This window comes from Oryza glaberrima, chromosome 11, assembly GCF_000147395.1.
Source record: "Oryza glaberrima chromosome 11, OglaRS2, whole genome shotgun sequence".
Lineage (NCBI taxonomy): Eukaryota > Viridiplantae > Streptophyta > Magnoliopsida > Poales > Poaceae > Oryza > Oryza glaberrima.
Genome location: NC_068336.1, coordinates 5,791,125 through 5,816,779, shown reverse-complemented (window position 1 = coordinate 5,816,779; position 25,655 = coordinate 5,791,125). Strand labels below are relative to the sequence as shown.

At 38.9% G+C, this 25,655-nt stretch overlaps 1 protein-coding gene across 1 annotated transcript; it reads left to right on the top strand.

Moving 5' to 3' along the window:
• The first annotated feature begins 13,960 nt into the window (after positions 1-13,960).
• Positions 13,961-17,135, top strand: LOC127754386 (receptor kinase-like protein Xa21). Its single transcript, XM_052279889.1, has 2 exons — positions 13,961-16,637; positions 16,738-17,135. The coding sequence occupies exons 1-2, from the start codon at positions 13,961-13,963 to the stop codon at positions 17,133-17,135; spliced, it is 3,075 nt and encodes a 1,024-aa protein (XP_052135849.1).
• Positions 17,136-25,655: the final 8,520 nt, after the last annotated feature.

The following is a 25,655-nucleotide window of genomic DNA, read 5'->3' as shown; positions in this document are numbered from 1 at the left end:
CAGAAAGTCGCGCAGTTCCGCCGCCATAGATAAAGTTGCGCAGTAGATTGATTAGTAACAGATTGGTTTGAGAGCTGAGGTTTTGTTTCATTGAGATTTTTTTGGGTTGCATGTGTCAGATAATTAGGGAAAATCTGCTTCCTTTTGTTTCTTCTTTGATTTTCTCGTGCAACCAAGTGACGCCGAAAGAAAAAAAAAATAGAACAGAATCTACTGTCCTACTTCATTGCGCATGCATGCATGCATGAGTACTTGTGTAATTTCCATTGTCTCTTCCTGATTCCATGTGCATGCAAATCTCGGCCTCCTAGTTTGTTGGGTGTACACATGCATAGAATTTCCTTGTGCAGATTAATTCCTCGGTGCACACGCATGTTATCCAATTCGATTGATAGCTGCCATTTGTGAAATAGAAAAGTAAAAAAAAGAAAAAAAAAGAAAAAATAGAGAAAAGGCAGAAGGTGCAAAAAGAAAAAAAGAAAAAAAGAAGAAGCAAAAGAGCCGCACCAAAAAAAAATCAGAAAAAAAAAGAGAAAAAAAATCAGAAAAAAAAAAAAGAAAGGGTGGAATTTTTTTAAAATTGTGGATTTCTTGGAGAGAGTTGGTTGACATAGCGAGTTGTTTTGGTCCGAGTGTGATCATTTGCTTGCTTGAGCTAGGATTGAGTCTAGGCTAGGCCAGTAATTTTGACTAATACTTTGGATTATTATTCAATTTCGCATATCTGTTTGATTTTTGCTATTCCTTGTGATATAGTTAAGCCTACCAAGATCTACATACTACTAACCTTTACAGGTCCGGCTTTGCAATCGCTCCACTCATCAAGCGTGTCATTGTGCTACGAACCAGCCACGGTGATTGACCTGATTTGCATTCTTTGAGAACATTATAAGAATTTGGTATATGCTTGAGTGTTGAGTGCCTTCAAAAGCTCCACATATATATAGATTGTTAGGAACTGACACTTTCTTGTGAGTTTCTTTTGCTTGCTAACGATGTCAGGTATAAGTTCCGACGAACCAACACTGGAGAATCTAGCACATAAACTGAAGGGCATGGAAAATTGGTATGAAGAGCTGATGCGTAATAGTAAATCATACAAGGAAAGCACAGATAAACATTTAAAAACTTTAAGTGAAAGCCTGGTGAAAGTAGTGGATCAAATTGAGCAAATGAATCGATCACATAAACAATTAACTGAAAACATTCAGAATATAAATATTGGACATGAAAATATTGTGCGACGCATTGGTTTACTTGAGGCTGCAGGTGAAGAAGGTGCAGGTGCCACTGCTCATCGACACCAAAGATATGACGATGAAGACGAAGAGCAATCTGTTGCTGATGATGAGGAGGAAGACGAGAGTGTTGGAAATAAAAGACGACGTCGAATTAGGGACAAAGATGATCCTTTATCTAAGGTAAAATTTACTATGCCTTCTTTTGATGGTAAGTTTGAACCTTCTGTTTATCTAGACTGGGAGCTAGCTGTTGAGCAAAAATTCTCTTGCTATGATTTTCCTGATAATAAGAAAGTTAAAGCTGCCAGTAGTGAATTTACCTCCTTTGCATCTCTATGGTGGAATGATATATGTGGTAGAGGACTTAGACTTAGAACCTGGGATGATATGAAACGTACAATGAGGTCTAGATTTGTTCTGCTCGTGACATGTTAAATAAACTGCAACTTTTAAGACAAGGTTCCAATTCTGTAGAAACATACTATCAAGAGATGATGATTGCTTTGTCACGATGTAATTTGCAAGAAACTGAGGATGCTAGAATTTCTAGGTTCTATGGAGGTCTTAATAGAGAGATTCAGGATATTCTTGAATATAAAGAATACAATACCATGAATAGATTATTCCATTTTGCTTGCAAAGCTGAAAGAGAAGTGCAGGGACGCAACAAGCATAGGAGTTCTCTTGCAGGTGCTACTTCCACACGACAGTCAACACCACGTCAATCTACTACTGCTGTTCGTCCACCTACCTCCACGCCATCCCATGCTCAAGAAACAAGCAAAAACGCTTCAGTTCAGACTCCTGCCAAGAGTGCAACTTCAGTAGATTCCACTGGACGTACACGTGATATTACATGTCATAGGTGCCATGGCATTGGACACATTGCTCGCGACTGTCCAAATCGGCGAGCTCTATTTGTGAATGCTGATGGTGAGTATACTTCTGCTAGTGATTGTGATGATGAATATGCTTTAGCTGCCACTGACCACGCAGGAGGACAAGATAATGATGACATCGAGGAAGTCCATTTGCATCCAGAGTCGCTAGATCAGTATCCTAGCCTAATTGTCAAGCTAGCGCTTAGTGTTAAAGAGAAGTGTGAAGAGCAAAACGAACGTCACAATTTGTTCCAAAGCAAAGTTCTTGTGAAAGGCCATACCGTCAAAATGATTATTGATAGCGGGAGTTGCAACAATTTAGCAAGTGAAGAGATGGTCAAGAAGCTTGGCTTGACTACCCATCCACATCCACATCCGTATTATATTCAGTGGTTTAATACATGTGGTAAGATGAAGGTAACCCGCTTGGTTAAAATACCTTTTTGTATAGGCTCCTACCATGATCAAATTGAATGTGATGTTGTGCATATGCAAGCTTGTTCTGTTATTTTGGGGCGACCATGGCAATATGATAGAGAAGTTATTTTTGATGGTAGGACTAATACATATAAATTTATGTTCGCTGGTAAAAGAGTTGTTTTGCATTCTATGACTCCAGCCGCTGCTTTGAAAGATGATCTTGCAAGACTTCAATGTGAAAAGAAAGCGAAAAGTGAAAATCAAATTATTGCTAAACATCCTGCTCCAACTAGTAAAATAGAACCAAGTACCACAAAGAATAAAATTAAGTTGAAGGGTGCTTTGTTGGCTTCTAAATATAATATTTGTGCACTAGATGAGCCAGATTCTTGTTGCTATGCTCTATTTTGCCAAGATCCTATACTCACAGTGGCTACTGCTCCTAGTACTTTATATTCTTTGCCACCCGCTATTACTAACCTTTTGCAGGAATATGAGGATGTTTTTCACGATGAGATACCTCCAAGGATAGCCAATGGACGAGAGAGTGCACACAATCAAGAAGATGGGATTGAGTCGAGGACGACTCCAATTCAAGAAGGGGACGATTATGAGGACATCACTTCGTCGGATACGCTCATAACTTCACACACTCCAATGATAATTCCAAGTCCAAGTCTAGTTCGGCCTCCGGAGACAGCACTGACTTCAAACGGACCTAGCGCCTTCATGCCAACTCCGATTTGGGTGATCTTGGACTTCATGGAAAGCTTATCTCGCTACCTTTCAAACGCATCTGGTCTCATGTCCAAATTCATCTCGAGTCAACAGGAATCGCCAAAACAAGACAGTGTTATTGCTGAAACCGAACTTGGGCCTTGGGCCTTGTAATAGACTAGGCCCATCTCGGAAGTGTCACCCTCCACCTCCACGAATTAGCACTGAACCCTAGCTTTATTTTCCTCTATAAATAGCTTTGTACATCCTCAAAAACATTTGGGTTTTGTTTAGTTGAATTTTGCCAAGTGCCATCCACCTTGTCTTTAGTCCTCGCTCGATTAGTCGGCGACTATAGATTCAGAGCCCCCAATAGTTGGTGTGTTGATTTGCCGGGTCGATTAGATCTACCACTTCAATCGCAACTATTACTTTGTGCTTAATTCCCCATTCGCAATATTTAGATTGCATCTTATCTTGTTCTTGCAGTGTTCTCTCGTTTGCATTGCAGGGATCATCAACCGCGCGTCACGGTTGGTACGACATCGTTTGTGGTGTAGCGATTGCACGGCGTCCTGGACTTGTTCTGGTTGGTAGCCACGTCGCAAACGTCGCACTCGATCAAAGCAAGAGTTACCACCCTCACCAGAAGATCGGGCCATGAGAGAGAGCGTCATCAATGGATGATGGAAACAGTTTAAGCTTTTTACAATCTGTGTTTCTAAAATCAAACAAACTGAAATACCAACTCATACACGGATGACATATCAAAGTACCAGTAAAAACATCTTTAATTTTTATAATAGTAAAAATAAACATGTTTGCTGGTTGTTAAATAGTATGTTTGGTACAAAATAATTTCTATAGAGAACTATTTAAAATAAATAAATAAATCCATTTCTTAATATTGTAATAATTAATACTTGATTAATTTACTAGCTAGTGAATTATCTCGTGTTATCTGTAAAAACAAAACTTTTAGACAACTATCCGATCCGAACTTATCCGGCTTTGTGCTGTTCCTGCTAAGGCTCCGTTGGAACTCGTTGTTCATTTACTTTCTATGTTTTATATTATAAACTGTTTTGATTTTTTTAATACTTTTAACATAAAATAAACATATAATTAAAATATATTCAGTGTTAGATTTAATCAATAGCCTATTGTAGACGTTATTAAATTTTTCTGCAAACTTAGGTATATCTCACTATAAAAAAACATCTTTTGGTACCGGCTCCAAAAGACGCTTTGGTGCCGGATTTGGAGCCGCCACCAATTTGGCAGCACCTTAAGTCCTCCTTATTTTGGTGCCGGTCCAACATCCGGCACCTATGTGGGTGCACGATTTTTTTTTTTAAAAAAAGAAAGAAACGGCTCGAGCCGAACCATCACATAATCATCTACATCACCAAGAAAAAGAACATGCAAGAACTTTAAGAACGTCATAAAAAGAACATCACACACATTAACATCCCTCTGCACCGGACTTTTCCACCACCGCCACTGCCTCTCCTCCCCTCCCTCCGCCAGGGCGCCGCCACCGGGCTACCACCGCCTCTCCTCCACTAGAGCCGGTTTTAACGGAGGGGAAGGCGCTGCCACAGCCTCCTCTTCTGCCACCAGCCCTTTCTCCAGATCTGGCGGAGGGAGGGCGCCGCCTCCCTCCAGATCTGGCAAAGGGAGGGCGCCACCACCGGGCTGACACCACCTCCCCTACCACTAGAACCGGTGGAGGGGAGGTCCCCACCGCCACCTGCCGTTGCCACTCGGGCGCTGTTGCCGCGATGAGAGGTGAGTAGGAGGAGGAGGAGGAGGAGGAGGGGGAGGAAAGGAGAGGAGGAGAAGATAAGTCTCGATGGGGGATACGACGTGGTTTTTATTTGGTGTGGGGGTGCACGGATCGATCGGCTTGGCTGGTCAATTTCGATGGTTGCTGGTTTTTTCAAAAAACCGCACGTATAAGATGTTGTAGGTGCCAGCTCTTTATAAAACTGGTACCTATAATTTATTATAGATGTCGGTTATTTTAACAAACCGATGCCTATGATATATTATAGGTGCCGGTTCTTTAAAAAACTGGTACCTATAATATATTATAAATGTCGGTTATTTTAAAAAACAGTACTTATAGTATTGGTGCCAATTTTTCCTGTAGAATGGTTCATATAGTTTAAAGGTGTTGGTTTATTATTATTTTTCATTGTGCGAATGTGGGAAAAGGTTCATAGGTACCGATTTTAAATGAATTGGTACCTATAAGGCCAATCCCTATGAAGGTTTTTTAAGTGTCTAAAGAAGTATGATTAGAAAAATGTTAAAACGACTTATAATATGAAACGATCACATGATTTTTGTTCATACGTGAAACTAGACATAATTAACCATATGATTAATCGACTAATTTTTATTCTATTATCTAAAAACAATATGATTAATCGAGTATTAATAATTATTACAAACACTTAAACATATTTATTTTATATTTTCAAGAAAATTCTATATAGAAATTTCTCCGTAAAACGTATAGATTTTGGTTGAATGTAACACATTATAGAATCTGGATATAGGATAGATCACATCTATATAAAATTCCTTATATTTATATTTAGGGAAGATGGAAGTGCTAACAGGGTCAGTCTTTAGCGTGAAGTCCGGTTGGTGTGCCTGGGTTGACTTCCTGGTCAACCATGTGACAGCACCTTGAGCACTATAGTGTGTACTCATGCTGACAGCATGCACAGACATGTTGGCCTTCTTGCCAACCCAAAGTGTACGGCACTATACACGATTGGACGAACCTGCATGACTTTGTGTGCTTGGAGTAATGTGCATGCGCGCACTTTGACCAAGTCCATGGTCATAAACCACACACGTATAGATCCGCAGCCTAACCAATATAAGGATCTTAAATGGTGTCTTTTTTATAAAAAAAAATACAGAAGTTAATTAAAAATAAATCAATCAATCGATTTTTTGAATATGTAATTGTAAATACTTAATTAATAATATGTTAGTTAATAAGTTTTCTCGTTTCACCTGCACTTAAAATCTCTCTATTTAGAGGGAACAAACATAGCAAAATGTCTTAATGTCTTGTACTAATATTTTATACTGAAAGCGTGACCATGGCAAAATGCTTAGTAAAATACAAAAATATTTCTTTAGGTTTTCTTCACGCCTGTAAAAATAAAAAATAATGTGCATCTCTATAGGCGGCGGTCGTAAATTAGACTAGCACTGATAAGAGATATCATCACTGCCACCTGACGGGTGCGGGATGGAAAATCTGATATCGGGATGGAAAATCCGACACCTACATGAAGTTCTCAACCAGTGTCCATCAAGTGTTCTTGGCAGTGATGGTTCAACTGTAACAATTATCTCACACTCATATCCGCATGACATAGTGAACATTCACTCGTTTATTATTACATGCCATCAAATATATATAGTTATCAAAAAAACCTAGAAAACCATTTATCATTATCTAAAAGAAATGTACAAACGTGCACTGAGTAGCGCCTCCGCACACGGTGTAATAGTAGAAACGGCAAGTAAGATTTGACCATATTTGTTGGTTTGAACTTAAAAATAACTAAAAATTGGAATAATTATATAATGAACTAGCTAGTGCGTAGAGTAGTTCATTGTTATCTGGGTGAAAAAAATGTATGAAGTATACAGTATTCATCAATACTATGAATCTGGTCAACAGAATATAATTCAACTACGTGCGTTGCCCCTATAAATTGAGCAGTGTGTGCGTGCACTGATGGCTGCATATTAGTTTGTGCGCGCGCTAAGCTCTCGCCCAGTTAAGCGTCATCTCTGATGCTTGCACGGCCTCTTCCGTCCACGCAATATCTGCGGTTGTTGCTGGATCCGCCGGTGCTTGCAAATATTTTGCAAATTTCTGCTGAGCTGTAAGCACACATCTCATCGACTCCCTAATTTCTTTTGGTTCTGTTCAGGCTTTGCCAATTCCATTACTAGGTCTCGTTTACTTCCAAACTTTTTCTTCGAGCCTCCAACTTTTCCATCACATCAAAACTTTCCTACACACATAAATTTTCAACTTTTTCATCACATCGTTCTAATTTCAACCGCACTTTCAATTTTGACGTGAACTAAACACACCCTATACACCGTCCGTTCATATGAAATACACCTTCCATCATAAAAAAAGATGAATATAAATATGTACGTATTTGTCCAGATTTATTTTTAGAAGTTGATTTTTAAGGACGGTGAGAGTAAATCACATCGTACGATAAATACATCAAAGCTTCAAATTCCTTGCTCACCAATACATGCAAAAATACTAAGACTTGAAACATGAAAATAACATTAGTTTTTAAGATAATGGAATCAATTCTAACCTTTGCTGAAAATGATGTTAGTAGATTCTATCTTGAAAAATATTCGCATGCATGTTGTTATATTTCTTATACCTTTTCAATATATATAATATCAAACATGTGCTTTGAATTCATATTGATGTCGCAACTAAAAGATAAAGTAAAAGAAATTATAAACAGCACGGATTGACCATCGATCTCACCGTTTACCTGTCTGCGATGTAGATAGATATATTTTTTATCTTCTCAAATCTCCGGACTACCTTTATAATCTCCTTTTTTTTTTGCGTGGCTTTATAATCTCCTCTGATTTGTAGAAAAAAAAAGAGAATTTAGAGGATCTCAATACCATAAGAAAAATTCCTAAAGCACCATTTGGTTGAAAAAAATACTGATGTATTCCTTTGGTGATCTACTGTTATCCATACGCCTCTACAGTAGCCATTCCAAAGGATTGTGGATTCCTATACAAAGTTTAGGAATTTTCGTACCTCCACATTCTAGCAAAAGCGCAGGGAAAAATAAAAACGCTCCGCGCGATCTCTTGGTATCGTTGGTTCGCGATGGGACGAGGCAAATGCTTCGTCATTACTCCCTCCGTCGAAAAAAAAAATTTAACGTTTGACTGTCCATCTAATTTAAAAAAATTATAAAAAAATAAAAGACAAATCACGCATAAATTATTAATCATGGTTTATCACCTAACCACAATAAAAATACTAATTATAAAAAAAATTCATATAAGACAGACAGTTAAACGTTGAAGACGGAAACCCGGGGTTTATTTTTTTTTAAGATGGAGGGAGTAGCATTGATGTGATGCATCATCCACACACACCCAGCACTGCAGGTGAAGCAATCAACAAGCGATGCAGCCTCCGTACGAGCTCAACCTTGTATATGGCTCGAGCTCGCGCCGCCGCCGCCGGACCTTGAGCAGTTCAGCTCCGGCGCTCTGGCTGGCCGCGGCGCCTTCCAAGATCGAGCCGTTGAAACCCGCGTCGATGCTGGAGCCCACACCTGGCCGCGCCTCCCAAGCTTCCGATCCGATATGCACACGTCGATCGGAGACCGCGTCGTGGGAGATTCCATTTCCATGCGAGCCTCTGAACAACGCCGTATGCGAAAATGGAGATCTACATACGATCAGTTACGGTCCTCCTATAACAAAATTGTTTATATAGTAGTGTTCACTTACACTTATTTTATTTTTCTGATATTTATATTCTTGTGTTTTGATTCTAGTGAATAGGTTATAGAAAAGGCATCGAAACAAATGATCGAATCATATTCTTTTCTATGAAAATATTATAAAATATAAACAACTGTATAATGTTCTTAAAGAAAAATAAACACGAGGTTCTACTCATGTTTTCTCTCCCCAGTTACTCCAAATTCCGTGTCAATCCAACGATAGTTCTCAATTTTCTTCACATAGAAACACTACTTAAAAAAGCAGTTTTTCAGGCGGACTAAATAGATTTTTGCTGGTCCACCTACAAAAATAGCTCCCAGCATTAAAAATAATGGCAGCCACCACCCACCGCCGTTTCGGCCGGTGGCAGCAGCTTCCCATTCTCCTCCCATTCCCCCATCCAATCTAATTTCCATTCCCCATCAAACCAAATCAAATTCAGCATCACAAATTAACATATAAGCCTAATAGTAGTTCACAATCAAATCAAACGCATCACAAATTAACTTCCAAAATCATTTCAAAATCAAAACAAACGCGCCGCCTCCACCCTCCTCGCCGTCACCGCCGGTAGCTTCCGCCGCGACCACCCTCCGCGCCGGATTTGGGAGGAGGAAGGAGAGACGCCGCCGCCTCCACTCTCCTTGCCATCGCCGCCGCCTCCACTCCTCGCCATCGCCACCACACGGATGCCCCGCTGCTGGTCCGCCCCAAGCCGTCGGCCACTGGCCTCCCCCCTTCCCCCTCCGGCCAGATCTAGGAGGGAGGGAAGGAGAGGAGCCGCCGCCGGTAGCCCCACGCCGCCGGCCACTAGCCTCCCCCTTCCCCCTCTAGCTAGATTTGGGAGGGAGGGAGGAGAGCCACTGCCGGCTGCCCCGTGTCCGCGCCGCCTTCCGCCGCCCGCGCCGGGGTGCGCCGCCTCCAGCCGGCGGCCGGGGAAAGGAGAGGTGAGGGGAGGGGAGGGAGAAGTGAGAACGGGAGATATGAGGAGGAATGGGACTTAGAAAAAATCGGTCGATGATGCTGCCTTTATTTATATTCCACACCAATTTTTGCAGGTGGACCGATTAAGTGGTCCGCCCGTGAAAAAAGATTTTCACAGGTGGACAACGAGGTACAACCCGATTTATATCTTTGTAGGCGGTCATTTGGCTTCAATGGTCATGTCTGCATATGAAAAAACACATGTATGCAAAAATGCTTTTTCTAGTAGTGAAATTCAATGCATGGGCATGGTATTTAATTTTTACGTTTTTACGTTTTGTGTGATTTTACAATTCCGTCGGTGGATTTGGATCATCAAGCTTCGTATAGCAAGTCAGAGAAGCACTATACCACGGATTCTTTTTCTTTGTTATATAGAAAACGCACATGTGTACACACATGTAATCACAAGCACGGCACTCTCATATCCTTGAATCTTTTAACACATGCTTCAAAAGGCAGAGTCTAAGCATAATTAATACACGATATTTCACTTCACATCATGTAGCCTCCTTACCAACTCACATATGAAGCACTTCGTGACCGTGGGATGGATGACATTCTTTTGATTTAATCTCTCTAGAACTTATAATACATATTTGGCATTACAAATAATATCAAATGGAAAAAAAATCATCAAGTACAAACTTGTACACCCCATCGAGCTGTACACTTTAAATATAAGAGCAACTTTATGGTTCTTGAGGAGGTACTATGAGATATCAAAAATTTAGTGTAAAATACCTAGGTATCTCATAGTACCTAGTTATCAAGAGTTACCAAAATCTATCTGTTATATAAAAAAGTCTATTAAACTTCCTACAAACACTCTTAAACCTCCACGTGAACTTCTACAAACGATTCTAAACCGTCGATTTTTATTTAAAGCGGTGTACCCAATACTATTGACCATAGGATCAAAACTAAATCACCCGTTACCCTTCTATCCCGGACCCACATGCATGTACATGGACCATTATATCTGGTAGCTGCAATGTTTACTTATTTGATTGCTTGATTTATCATTGACATTAGGCAGGATAATTATATATGGCCTCCGTGTGCTCGATTGATGCATGTATCCAGTTCCTGACTTTTTTTTCTCTAAATACACGATATACATGTACACCATAATTTATCATCATAAATTATTAGATCTATTTCTCACGGAGACTGATTTAGGAGTGAACGTGCAAGCGCTAGAGATTGACAATAGGAGTGATCTTGGTGCTGTAATTAAACAATTATTTTTTGACGATCTTCATGTTTAATTTAAGATTCACTTGAACAGCTGTAGTTTCTTTTAATCAAATCAACGATTCAAGACCATGTTGGCTATTTGCTTTACTATTATTATATCTTACGGGTCCTCCTACATATATTATACAACCATGTATTTATGATACATCACATTTCAAAAATAATTATTACACAATTATATTTAACTATCCAATCATATTCATAATAGGCTATGTGGAGCCTCGCACACACTCTAAATGAAATGTTCACATATATTATACAACCATGTATTTATGTTCACAGATGTATTTAACTATCCAATCGTATTCATAATAGTGCTTAGATTAATGATTTTTTCTCTCTATCCTACGCCACAGTACTATGAATTTCTCCGTATATTATTGCAAATATAAGCAACACACTAAGGTTACAGTACATAGTCGGTTTAGAAGCTATATTTCTTACTACTAAATTTAATTTTTAAGGGACAAGTTGACTAGGTTTTTCTTTTTTAAAAAATACAATAGATCACAGATATCATAGGGAAACGAGATCTAGCATACATGTTTATCATCTCTGTCTTATTCATTTGTAAATAATAATTAAATTGCATCAATATAAACCAATTAAAAGAAGCGCTAGCTAGATGGTACAAATAAAACACTTTTGATAGCAATTAATATATTTTTAAGATTTGATAAAAAAAAGTTATCCCCTAAAGAAACACCTACCTTTTAAATTACATTTAATTTGTAGATATGTTTTCTAAATATACTAAATTTGTCTTATTTTAGATGAGAAGAAGATTATAGAAAATTGCTTAAAGGACGATTAAATATTATATGGCATAAAGCTAACAAATAGGTTAAAAATTTATCCAAGCAATGCATTCTATGATGCATGCCCGCGCGAATGCGCGGGCTACCTTTCTAGTTACAATAGAAAAGGTGATACCTCATGGTACCTCCTTAAGAACCGTAAAATTGCTCTAAATATAGAGAATGTCTTCATCGAAGGTTATTTAGAAAACTCAAATTTATATTTTTTTTAAAAAAATAGACAACTAATATTGGGCCCCTAAACAATCTCAAATGAAAAGGTTTCATCTACAAAGTTGTAGATCCTATTGAGAGATACAATATTTATATAAGGTTTGTCATCATCTGTTTTTATATGAAATAGTTATTATTCGTTTCGTGTTTTAGTAGTGCTCTTACTACTAAAATCAAATTTTTACATATATTTTTTTATGATAACCATATGCAAAAATCACTTTAAGGGTGGGTTTTAAAGAAGTTTGGATGTAAAAATTACTTTTAACAGCAGTTCTTTAAGAAGTTCGTGTACAAGAAGAGTTCTCCTTACTCTTAGAAAATGACCCAACTTTAATTTTTTTTAGAAAATTTAAATAAGTTCAATCGAGATTAATCAAAGTTCTTTATGATTGTTAAAATATTTTCTTTAATATGGCAGGTCCGTAATTTCTTAAAATATTTCATTCAATTTAATTGTTAAATATATCGTGTACTATCTATATGAGTTGATTTGTTATGTACACTAGAGAATAAACATACTAAAGAAAATATTAATTAGGCGATATTAAAAAAATATTGTAAGGGTCTCAAAAATACATTTGGTTTATCACAATCGGACTTAAAATGAACTTTCTATAAATTTATAAAGTTTGGATTTTCTAAGGAACCGGATATTAGAACTTGCAACAAACTTTTGTGCACCTAAACAATCTTAAAAAAATAAAACGTTTCAACTATAGAGGTGTAGACATCATCGAGCTCTATAATTTTGATATAGAACTTGTCTCCATCCCAAGTCATTTGTAAAAACTAAAAAAAAATCATTTTCAAAAATAGATCCAAGAGCTTGTAATGAATATTTGAACCCCTAAACAATCTCAAATGCAACATCCAGCAATTTACTATGTTTCTAAACCACTGACCCCGTATCATTAATTTTAGGCACCGAAACAATCCACTCCACATCAACACACTGCTCCCAATCCGTTTAAGAAATGTGGTGTAGGGTTTGGTATGACCGCTATCCATCCTAATCCACTCCGTTTTTCTTCTGGTTCATGATCATGTACTAGAATTAAAGGCTATGCAACTCTGAGCTGCATATATTTACTAGTTACGACTAAATAGTACATGCTGGGAATTTTCACTTCGTTTGAACTAATATAGTTGTTGTATGAATAGGTAACAAATCAAGCAATTCTTGAGAGGGAAAAGGTGGAGCTGGATAATTCTTCCACCAGGTACTCACTACAAATTAAATACCATTCCCTCCAGAATAAATATATTACGCCTTGGATAACGTCCGGTCAAAATTTTGAAACTTTGTCTCATCGAATTTAAAAATACTTGATTTGAAAACATAGAAACGGTATGTACAGAACATAGAAACGGTATGTACAGATTTGTATTGAAAAATACTTTGATAATATCATAAACTGCTTATTGGATTTTATAACTTATTGTAATTAAAAATTGCGCTCCAGATTACAGCTCAAAGTCCATAAAAGATTCAATGCTATTTTTTTTTCGAAGGGAGTTAATATTTACCCAGACACTTTATGAGCACTTTATTTATTACTCTGCATGATCCAAACTATAGGTCATTTTAATTTTCTCAAGTCATATTTTACTCTGTATGATCCAAGATGAGTTGAGAAATATCCAATTAAGCTCGTTTTTTTTTCTTTGATTCCTCACTAGTCTTGCAAATTAAATTAATAGTGAAGTGAAATGATACATATATTGAATTCGGGAAGTAGTTATTATGATAAAACAGCATTCTTGGCTGCTTTTCACAAAAGGATATATGGATTCACAGTTATTAGTTTAGATGTCATGTCTTTACCCGTGCATATAATCAAGACCTTAAATTGGACAGGGGTAGCTGGTCATGAAGATTGCTGCAACTGGACAGTTTCTCTTGGTCCTTATGGCATGCAGTGTAATCCAAATCGTGTGCCAATCGTTACATGGAAATGAGACAGATCGACTTTCGCTGCTTGATTTCAAGAATGCAATCATTTTGGATCCACAGCAAGCATTAGTTTCCTGGAATGACAGCACTCAAGTTTGCAGTTGGGAAGGTGTCTTTTGTAGGGTGAAGGCCCCAAACCATGTTGTTGCACTTAACCTTACAAATCGAGACCTAGTAGGGACAATATCCCCTTCACTTGGAAACTTAACATTCCTCAAGCATCTAATCCTGACAGGAAATGCTTTCACTGGACAGATCCCTGCATCCCTTGCCCACTTGCACCGTCTCCAAACCCTCTCCTTGGCTGCTAACACCTTACAAGGAAGGATACCAAACCTTGCAAATTATTCTGATCTCATGGTGCTAGATCTGTTTAGAAACAATCTAGCTGGGAAATTTCCTGCGGATTTACCTCATCGGCTAGAAAAGCTGAGACTTTCATTTAATAATATCACGGGAACCATACCTGCTTCTCTTGCCAACATCACAACGCTAAAATACTTCGCTTGTGTTAACACTAGTATTGAGGGCAACATCCCAGATGAGTTTTCGAAGTTGTCTGCGCTGGAGATCTTGTATTTGGATATCAATAAGCTAACAGGTAGCTTTCCAGAAGCCGTCCTGAATATTTCTGCTCTAACTGGACTTAGCTTCGCTATTAATGATCTTCATGGAGAGGTGCCACCAGACCTGGGTAACTCCCTGCCTAATCTCCAAGCATTTGAATTAGGCGGCAACCTCTTTCATGGGAAAATCCCATCATCAATAACAAATGCTTCTAACTTATACCTTCTCGATGTATCAAACAATAATTTCAACGGGGGATTGGCTAGCTCAATCGGCAAACTTACTAAACTGTCTTGGTTAAACCTTGAGGACAACGAACTCCATGGACGTAACAATGAAGACCAGGAGTTTCTGAACAGCATTGCCAATTGCACTGAGCTGCAAATATTCTCGATAGCTTGGAATCGTCTAGAAGGCCGTCTGCCAAATTCATTTGGAAACCATTCTTTTCAATTGCAATATGTGCACATGGGAGAAAATCAGCTATCAGGGCATTTTCCTTCTGGCCTAGCAAACCTTCACAATCTGGTTGCGATAGGATTGGCTGGAAATCGTTTTTCAGGTGTTCTTCCAGATTGGCTAGGGGCTCTCAAAAGCTTGCAAAAACTATCTGTCGGGGACAACAACTTTACAGGATTCATTCCATCCACCCTTTCCAATCTAACTAACTTGGTCCAATTCTTCCTATACTCAAATAAGTTTAGTGGACAGCTACCGGCAAGTTTTGGAAACCTTGCAGCCCTTGAAAGACTGGGAATTTCAAATAACAACCTTGATGGTACTGTTCCAGAGGACATATTTAGAATTCCAACAATACAATACATTAACTTATCTTTCAACAATCTAAAGGGACTTCTTCCCTTTTACGTTGGAAACGCAAAGCATCTGATGTATCTGATACTTTCATCAAATAATCTATCTGGAGAGATACCCAACACCTTGGGCAACTCTGAAAGCTTGCAAATAATCAGGTTCGATCATAATATTTTCACGGGAGGCATTCCTACATCGTTAGGCAAGTTACTCAGCCTGACTTTGCTTAATCTGTCTTACAACAACTTAACAGGACCAATACCAGATTCTCTTAGCAATTTGAAGTATCTTGGGCAACTTGATTTGTCATTCAACCATCTTAATGGTGAGGTCCCAACAAAAGGAATATTCAAGAATGCAACTGCCGTTCAAATTGATGGCAATCAGGGGTTATGTGGTGGGGTGCTAGCGTTACACCTAGCTGCATGCTACATTGCACCTTTAAGTTCAAGAAAACATGGACAATCATTGGTAATCAAAATCGCGATACCATTGGCCATCTTGGTATCACTTTCTTTGGCTGTATTGGTCTTACTACTCTTAAGGGGGAAACAAAAGGGACAATCTATATCTTCGCCACTATCTCATACAGATTTTCCCAAAGTTTCTTACAATGATCTTGCAAGAGCAACTGAGAGGTTCTCCATGTCCAATTTGATTGGCAAAGGGAGGTTCAGTTGTGTATATCAAGGAAAACTATTTCAGTGCAATGATGTGGTTGCTGTGAAGGTATTCAGCCTAGAGACAAGGGGCGCACAAAAAAGCTTTATTGCAGAATGTAATGCTTTAAGAAATGTGAGACACCGTAATCTAGTTCCTATCCTAACTGCATGCTCTAGTATTGATTCTAAAGGAAATGACTTCAAAGCTTTAGTGTATAAGTTTATGTCAGGTGGGGACTTACATAAATTACTATACTCAAACAGAGATGATGGAGATGCTCCACATCAAAATCACATTACATTGGCTCAGAGAATAAACATTATGGTGGATGTATCAGATGCATTGGAGTACCTGCACCATAGCAGCCAAGGAACAATTGTTCATTGTGACCTGAAGCCTAGCAACATTCTTCTAGATGATAACATGGTTGCTCATGTTGGAGACTTTGGCCTTGCAAGATTCAAAATTGATTCGACAACATCATCTCTAAGTTATTCGAACTCAACCTCCTCCCCTGTAATAAAGGGAACCATTGGTTATATTGCTCCAGGTAACTGTTAATTTTACCTTGTTTTGCAATGCTACATATTTAGTATATTGTCTGACATATGTCAATTTGTGAACTCAACTCTTCTCATATGAAATTTTAGAATGTTCGGACGGTGGTCAAGTTTCAACTGCCTCAGATGTATATAGCTTTGGAGTTGTTCTCTTGGAAATATTTATTCGGAGAAGGCCGACAGACGATATGTTTATGGATGGATTGAGCATTGCAAAGTATACAGCTATCAACTTCCCTGACAAGATACTTGAAATTGTTGATCCCAAGCTGCATCAAGAATTGATCCCCTGTTCTACAGAAATGGAAGAGTTGGACCCCTGCCAGGAAACTCCAATAGCAGTTGAGGAGAAAGGCCTACATTGTCTACGCTCTATGCTAAACATTGGACTCTGTTGCACCAAGCCAACACCGGGAGAACGCATCAGCATGCACGAGGTGGCTGCCAAGTTGCACAGAATCAAAGATGCATATCTCAGGGAATACTAGGGACCTCTCGTAGCATCGTGTGCATCATCTGGTTATGTAGTTTGGTACACCATTGAGTAAAGAAGTGGCCATTGTCCTGTTAGAGTTTGTGTCGTCGGTTACAGTTTAGACTTTGGAGTTGTAATACATATTAGGACTAAAGTAAGAGTTGGACTTTATCTTAGGATCTCTCTTAAATAGAAAGGCGGACCTGTGTAACCGCATATGGCGACTTAGCATAGCGAGAGGGAGCGGTTGCCGGCGGCGACCGGCCGTGAGTCGTTGTAACTTTGATACGCTGTAATATGCTGGATCGGGGAGGAGCGCTCGTAATCAGTGCCCCGGAGATGTAGGCCTCGGCTGAACTCCGTTATCAAATATCGTGCATCGGTGTCGTCATCGTGTTGGGATCTCCTATGGTGTTTTCTTCCGCAGTTTGGTTTTCGATGTGATTAGGGGCCGGTTTTATAACAAATGGTATCAAAGCCTACGGAAGATCCGAGCTAGAGGTGCCAGGGAGGTGCTCTACGCCGCGATGACTACACAGGATGTCTAGGGATGGACATGGACACAAGGTGGAGCACGACAACGATCAACGGAATTTGATCAGTGAAATCGGACACTTCAAGCGGCGGTCTGAACCGTTCGATGGTTGCAATCAACGGGGAGACAACCATACATGGTGCTCGGGTTGATGGCAGTGGAAGCAGTTGGCGATTCAATCGGTGGGTCGGACACTTCGGGTGGGTGGCTCAAACTTTCCGGTGAGCTACTTTCAACAGGGAGACATGAGGCCTCACGCTCGGGGTTGATTGAAGGTGGAGGCGATTTCTCTATTGGTGGAATCGAACACTCTGGACGGGGTGGCCTGGGCCTTTCGATGAGCTGCGTTCGACAGGGAGATGGCTAGACGTAACGCTTGGGTTGACGGGTTGTTTGGCGGCGGGGAAGACGGTATGGTGATTTGTCGGCTTCGGCTCGCGGCTAGATTGATAGGTGGTCAATCAGTGGTCGGGGTGGATTTGTTGATGACGAATTCCAGGCAGCAGGAACATGGCTTGGTATGGTCATCGTGTATGTGCTGGCGGGATTCGGCGCGGGCCGGCTCCGGTGAGCGGAGGCGGCGGCGGCATATGCACAGGAGCAGCACACAGAGGAGGCCAAAAGCACAATTGGATGGCACGGTCTGTTGTCATGCATGATTAGATGCATGGTTAACTAATTGCATGCATGCGTGCTGGTACATTAGTTAAGTGCATGTAATTGGATAGGTGCATGCGGCAGGGAAGCCCATCACCCATAGTGATCTATAAACATATGCGTGGCGCAAAAATGTTATGCAAAATCTAATAAACAATCTAGAAATAACGAGTAATCTAATTGGTTTCTCTGATAGTATAAAGAAAAACAGGAATATCATTTCTTCATTTTTCTTTTGAGGAATGATTAATAGCCATACGTACCTTCACGGCTTCACGTCTACCAGGCATTCTAACTGTCAGCAATAAAATGCATGAAAGAAAGAAAACATTTTTGTCACTGTATGCATGCACAAAATGTGAACTTGTAACGCACATCATACAAGATTCTCGGCACCATCATCAAGAAATCCCTTTTCCTAGTTGTTCAAATTTTTTTCCTTTTTCGAGATAATGGAATATAATCCCGACGTTTACTCAAGAAGTTATAGCCAATTATTACATCAATTCAACAAAAACTCACAACTGAATAAACAAAAGCACAGACGAACTAATAAAAACTCACACAGCATAAAAAGATCATAAAAATTATTGAATTCTAATTGTGAATCTCCATCCAAAGTTGACGAACAACTGCATAACCAATAACTCAAACTTTTTTCCTAGTGTAACCGAGTTTAGTTTCTAGTGAACTAGAATTTCATTTGTGTAATTTGCAGAGAATATCTAGCTAGCTATGAGTACCCGTAGAAGCAAGACACAGTACTTTGTAGCAAACACCAGCAGGCTGCAAAATCAAAGCCCTTAATCAACTTACAAGATTTTTTTTTCCATGACCGACTGAGATTGATGAGGTAAAAAAATAGTCTTCGACATGGATAAAGCACGGTCTGCCTGCTGTGGTTGGGGTCACAATCTTAGTAAACTACTGCAGTAAGGGGTAGAGACAGGATAAAATTATAATGGAACTAAATCAAAGTGGTCTATAAAAATTGATACATGTCTCATATAAATTGAATATATTTCTAATACAAAGTATAATTATATAGATTAGAATTTTAGGGGGTATTATGGGGGATCTAATGGTTCCTTAGAGGGTAGGGGTCTAGAGACCCCCTAGTCCTCACGCTGTCTCCACCACTGACTGCAGTATGCTAAATCTTCCATTTAATTTGAAGGATCACCCTACTCCTTAATTTAGTCCAGGTTGGAAGTGATGTTTTGAAGAGTGTCCCCTAAGCATGCACAAGAACTGAGAGGGAAGCCAGCAACGTCCTCATCATCTTCTAATACAGTTGTATCTGCTGGCATTTGACATTTTAACAGCACATCAGAGTTCTTGATTAACTGAAGATCAACAACACCACTGAACGTATACAATATATCCCGCTGTCCCCTCTCCCCTTCCGCCGGATCCTCTCGTCGCCGGCTTTATATACCTGCGTGAAGCCGTTGCAACGCACGGTCACTCTGACTGGATAATGCCCAACTGCTTATATATTTGGCTGGTTGCCGGCTGTGCTACGAGTAATGGAAGGCGTACTTGGTTGTTTTACGCTTTCCGTCTTTGAGAGGTGGTTTTCTGTTGTTTGCGCATTTCCTCGTTCACCCAAGTCTTCAATAACAAGTAGTGTTACAAATTCTGATCCGGCATCAATAAACCAGCCGGGGACAAAATGTTTAGTAGGGGAGTCTAACTTGCCATACATGTACCAACAAAACTCTCTTGTAGTAGACCTTACAAGACTAAGTTTATGAGAAATTTTGTTGTTCTTAAGAGAGTACTTGTAGGACATCGATATCCCTGCAAACCTTCCGTGATGTTACCTCGCCGCTGCTCCGCCGGATCTTCTCGTTACTGGCTTTTTAATTAGTTGTGTGAATCTGTCGCGACGTACGGTCGGCGCTCGCTGATTCCATGGCAGTCAATCTCCTCGCTTGGCCATGGAGTTAGTTGTGCGGACAAAGATCCTTACCTTAAGCTATGTGACTTTAGAGTTACTGACATGTGGCTTCATACCAAAGAGGGCTTACATAGTTACATGTTAGGGACTCAAAAGTACATGTGACTTAAGTCAGAGGATCTCAATGACCCAATCCTCTTGCTCCTTCGGTTAATTAAGAAAATCCCAAACAGCACATGTACGTAATAGAGAAAGGGAGATAATGTCACTACACATAGGGGTGAAAACGGGTCAGGTTCAGTCGGATCTCACCCTTCTTATATCCTAACCCATATTTTATAATCGGAATCGGATTGGACACAGATAGTGCCGAATACAGATACAAACTCGGATAGTGTCGGGAAAAAATACATAACGAATACGTACCAAAATGGATATGTACAATATCGGTTACGAATACTTATTCGGATGTCAAGTCGAAGTAATAATTATATATATCACATAGAAAATAACCATTCAAAAATTTCATATATCCATAAATATGATTTTATTAAGCCATTAGGACCTTATTAGGAAATAAATAGGGTACAATACCTCACAAATGAAAATCATTTCATATATGATATACAGTTGAGAATATTAGGTCATTAAGCACCAAATATCTTACAGTTGAGTCATAATATCAGTATATCACCACATACAAGCTAACAATAGGCATCATTCACAGGACCAAAGAGGCACAGACTAATACTACCACTGTCCAAAATAATTGCAATTCAAAATTATTTAGCATATATTAATGTTTGAGGAAAAAGACTAAGGTGTCCCTTTTAAATGGTGTATAGGTAAGAGTGGGATGGTGGTTGAGGATAGAATAGGGAGAAATTCAAATCAAAAGTGATTAATGAGACAATTAGTTATCTATTGTGATAATTATTTTGGGATAAATTTAAATCATATAAATACAATTCTTATGGAATGCAGGTAGTAGATATCATTTGAATTATCACCGATTCATCGTTACAATAGTACCTCATAGTACTAAAAAGTGCCTCGCAAAAACATAATACGGATAATATCCGTATATTTATCTGGATAATACCTATTTTTTTATTGGATAATCCGTCGGATACTATGTTCCCGAACCAGATCTTGTATCTACCAAGAAATACCCGTATACAGACCTGATATCCGTAAAAAGTCTTAGGTACCCGTATTTATCCTGAAAAAATATAGCCGGGTGGGTGAGCGGGAAATACCCGCCCTGTTTCACCCCTAACTGCGCGTAACAAATTATCCTCCTGCTCCAGCGTTCCTCCCGTCAATTAAGCAAATCCTCCCACCCCCTACGTGCAAAAGCTCCACTCCTGTTATGTTCAGCAACTCCAGCTCTTCTGTCTTCATTAATGCACACTTATTGGTTGGTGCTGTCTCTGCAAAGAGTAATACTCCCTCCATCTATTTTTATAGTCATATTTATATATTTATATTGATACATAAATCAAAGATAAATAATTTTACTTATCATCCATTTAAATATGCTACTAGTTATTCCTTCATTAATATTTACATTTCTCGATACCCATATAGCTAATCTTGTATAGAAGAATAGAGAGTCATTAAATCCGAGAAAGTTATTAAGAGAATAGGTTGTTGGATTGAAATATAACTATCAAAAATAAATTTTTTAGATTTGAAAATATTTTTATCAAAAATAGAAGGAGGGAGTATAATGGAAGGTGTGCTTAGGTTGTTTTACGCTTTCAGTGCTTCAGCCTTGAGAGGTGCTTTTTTGTTCTTTGCATACGCATGCATTTACTTATTCACCCGAGTCTTTTTTTGAACGACTCCCTCACCCAAGTCTTCAACAAGAGGGCAAAATACAAGTGGTAATTAATACTTTCTCCATCCTAAAATATAAATATTTTTAACATAATAACAAGTTAAATATTTTTAACTTTGATCATTAATAGCAAAAAAAAATAAAAAATATCAATCATATAAAATTGATGTTAGTAGATTTATCATTAAACAAACTAACATCATATGCAAGTTTTTTTATTTAAAACATCTTATTTTTATAAATATTATTGGTTAAAATAGCATCTCAGAAACCGTGTTAAGATATAAAAATACTTATATTTTAGCACACACCAGCAGGCCGCCCACGCGCTAACGTCCTCAAACATGACAACATGCATCCGACCGGGATAGTTTTGTTTGCGAAGACTACCGGTGGGTGTGTTCGCATGTGCCGGATCGGAGCTTGACTTTGGGGTTGGGAACATGTACTACTGTAGACCACTGTAGCAGTGTCAGGGCGTCAGGGACGGAGGGAAAGCGGCAGCTTGGACGCCGTCTCTGGCCGACACTTTCCGTCGCCGTGCCGTGTGATGCCGGGCAGGGGCTGGCAGTGGAGGTACTGTAGCATGCGAAAATGGGTGGTTTTTGGCTTTTTGCAGCACACGGGTGAAAGAGGTATTTGCTATTACTTGTTTGATGGAAAAAAAAACAAGTATTTTAAAACAAAGGAAATAGTGGAACGAAATCAAAATTGTAAATTAATACTAGTAACTAGCATGGTGGCCCGCGCAGATTGCGCGGGTAGTATCATTATATTTTCTCTCATATAATACCATATATGTTTTCCTATATGTATTATTCAAATATATTGAAATGAAAATATAATTTTAAGTTTTGTACTAACTTTACGAAACTACTAATGTGTAATATTTATATTGTATCTTATATACGTATTAGTTATTAATTATTTTTAATATCAAATTTTAGTTATTTCTAAATTATATTCCTATATGCATTTCTATATAGACTCTAGGCTCTTCTTCCAATATTAATTATTTTTAAATCCGAATTTTTATTATTTTTAATTATATTTCTATGTGTACTCTAAACTAATCTTTTAATATTTTTTAATTATTAGTTTCGAACTTCAGTTACTTCTAATTTGTATTTCTATATTAACTTTAGACTCTTCTTCCCATGATATTTTTTAATTTCGAATTTCAGTTATTTGTAAATTACATTTTTATATGAACTCTAAACTGTACGTTCAATTATATTATGTTTATTCCGTATTTTAGTTAGTTTTAAATTTCTATATGGACTCTATATTGTACTTGTAGTATTTCTTATTTGTAATTTTGAATTTCCATTATTTCTTAATTGTATTTCTATATGGACTCTATAATGTACTTCTAATATTACGAATTTATAGACCGTGAGAGTGAACATGGAGGTTCCTCTTTTTATTCCTTTAATAAGATAATAGATGGTTGTATTGCATGGAGGAAAAATTTTTGAAAAAAAAATTGATAAAAATGGCTTCACAACACCTATGTTGGCCGCTGTAAATTCAGAAGACCACGTCATTAGCAAAGAACTAAAAAAGACGTTTCGGGAATTAGGATTACGCAGACAAATTGTGAGGAGTGATCGACAGTGATTGAATGAAATTTATTGCGAAATTAAGTCATGCATCCAAAAAGTGATAATTAAAGGCAGCTCATATTGTATTGATCAATCCTTACGTAGCTGTTACGAACATCACATCCAACGCAACCCCACTAGAAAGCACATTATGCCGCTGCTCATCTTTGAGAGCGACTGAAAACATCATTCGCAATGAGGTCGCGCCATCTGCTCATAGCTTCCTCGCTGTTTGTTGCGTAGTACATCACATTGAAAGTTCCCGGCTGCATCGGAATGGGATGTCCGTTGTACAGAGGATTTGTGTAAACGTAGTTCACATCATTATTATAATCCTTCTTAAAGTTATGAAGAGCAAAAGCAGCATGTATGATCCATGGAGGAACTGTGTCATCTGGGTAAAAAACGGTATCTCCTTGAGTATTTTCCACTGCTTTTTACGATACCGAAAGTTCTCTCCACAATACCTCGCAAAGAGGAGTGGCAATGGTTGAAGTGCTCTTCTCGGCCTTCAGGTGCCGCCGCTTGTCTTCATCCCAGTCGATCCCTGTGCGCACTGTTCTCGCTCCAGGACGAGCACGGGCGCTGCCAGGCATGGACAAGACGACTCGGCCGGACGGGCGCCGATGCCGACGCGCACAGCGAGCACGCCTGTCCGCTTTTGCCACCCTCCAGGACGACGCTCACCACTATCCGACCCAGAGCCACAGCACTGCCTCCTGCACCGATGCTCCTCGCCTGCGGCGATGCTGCTCGCCTAAATCGATGGAGCTGGGTGTCCTGCTGGCAGCTTTACGTGACAGCGACCACTCATTGGGCCTTTGCAAAGATTCCAGGGGGGATTGGTGAGAGTGGTGCGATTTCGCAAGTGGAAGAATCGATTCGCGCAAGGCAGGGGGGATTCCTCTGCTCCCCTACGGCGATTTCATCGTGGCGCTATGGACGAAAGGGGATCGAGCGAGAGGAGTGTGGAGGAAAGGGGATCGAGCAAGAGGAGTGGAAGAGGCGCCTGAGGAGTTTTGGGCTTTTGCGATGACGGAAGGAAGGGGATCGAGGGAGAGGCGAGGATGGGGCCTTCTAATGGGCGATCGATCGCCCTAGTAATGGGAGTAGCGATCAGATTCGCCGCCCCCCTCCCTCCTCCCTCCCCCCACCTGGTTTTCTTTTTTGGCACCGCATTATTTTCCTATTTTAATAAATTTATGCACCTAAAGTTTATACACCTCAAGTTTACACATCTAAAGTTTAGAGACCAAAAGTTTATAAGCCAAAAGTTTATATACCCGATTCAAATTTAAATTTAAATTCAAATATTTTTTATATATAGTATTTCTATACATCTAAAATTTATACACCTAAAGTTTATAGACCTAAAGTTTATAAGTCAAAAGTTTATATACCAATTTCAAATTTGAATTTGAATTATATCCGATTCAAATTTGAATTTGAATTCAAATATTTTTTATATATGGTATTTCTATACATCTAAAGTTTATACACCTAAAGGTTATAGACCCAAAGTTTATAAGTCAAAAGTTTACATACCCGATTCAAATTTGAATTTGAATTCAAATATTTTTTATATATAGTATTTCTATACGTCTAAAGTTTATACACATAAAGTTTATAGATCCAAAGTTTATAAGTCAAAAGTTTACATACCCGATTCAAATTTGATTTGAATTCAAATTTTTTATATATAGTATTTCTATACATAAATTTTTCTAACTTTTATTTTTTTAAAAGAATTTGTGGTGTAGTGTAGTAGAAAGAGAAGAAACGGAGGAGAAATGGGAAGAAGAGGGAGGAATATAGGGTGCTGATCGCGCGGGATTATGGGAAACGGAAATTGGATGTGGTTGCAAAAAACGGAAACTTGTATCTGATCGCGGTCCGATCCCGCACGCGATCGATCGCAAAATATCCTTTCCGGGCGAGGATGCCGTGACGGCACCGTAACTCCGTCCACGCCGTTTGCTTCCGTACAACTG

Bases quoted from the DNA above. Each gene is read 5' to 3' on its own strand.
- LOC127754386 (XM_052279889.1), top strand. From the start codon at position 13,961: ATGAAGATTGCTGCAACTGGACAGTTTCTCTTGGTCCTTATGGCATGC. The intron at 16,638-16,737 runs GTAACTGTTAAT...ATGAAATTTTAG, and splicing joins CATTGGTTATATTGCTCCAG to AATGTTCGGACGGTGGTCAA.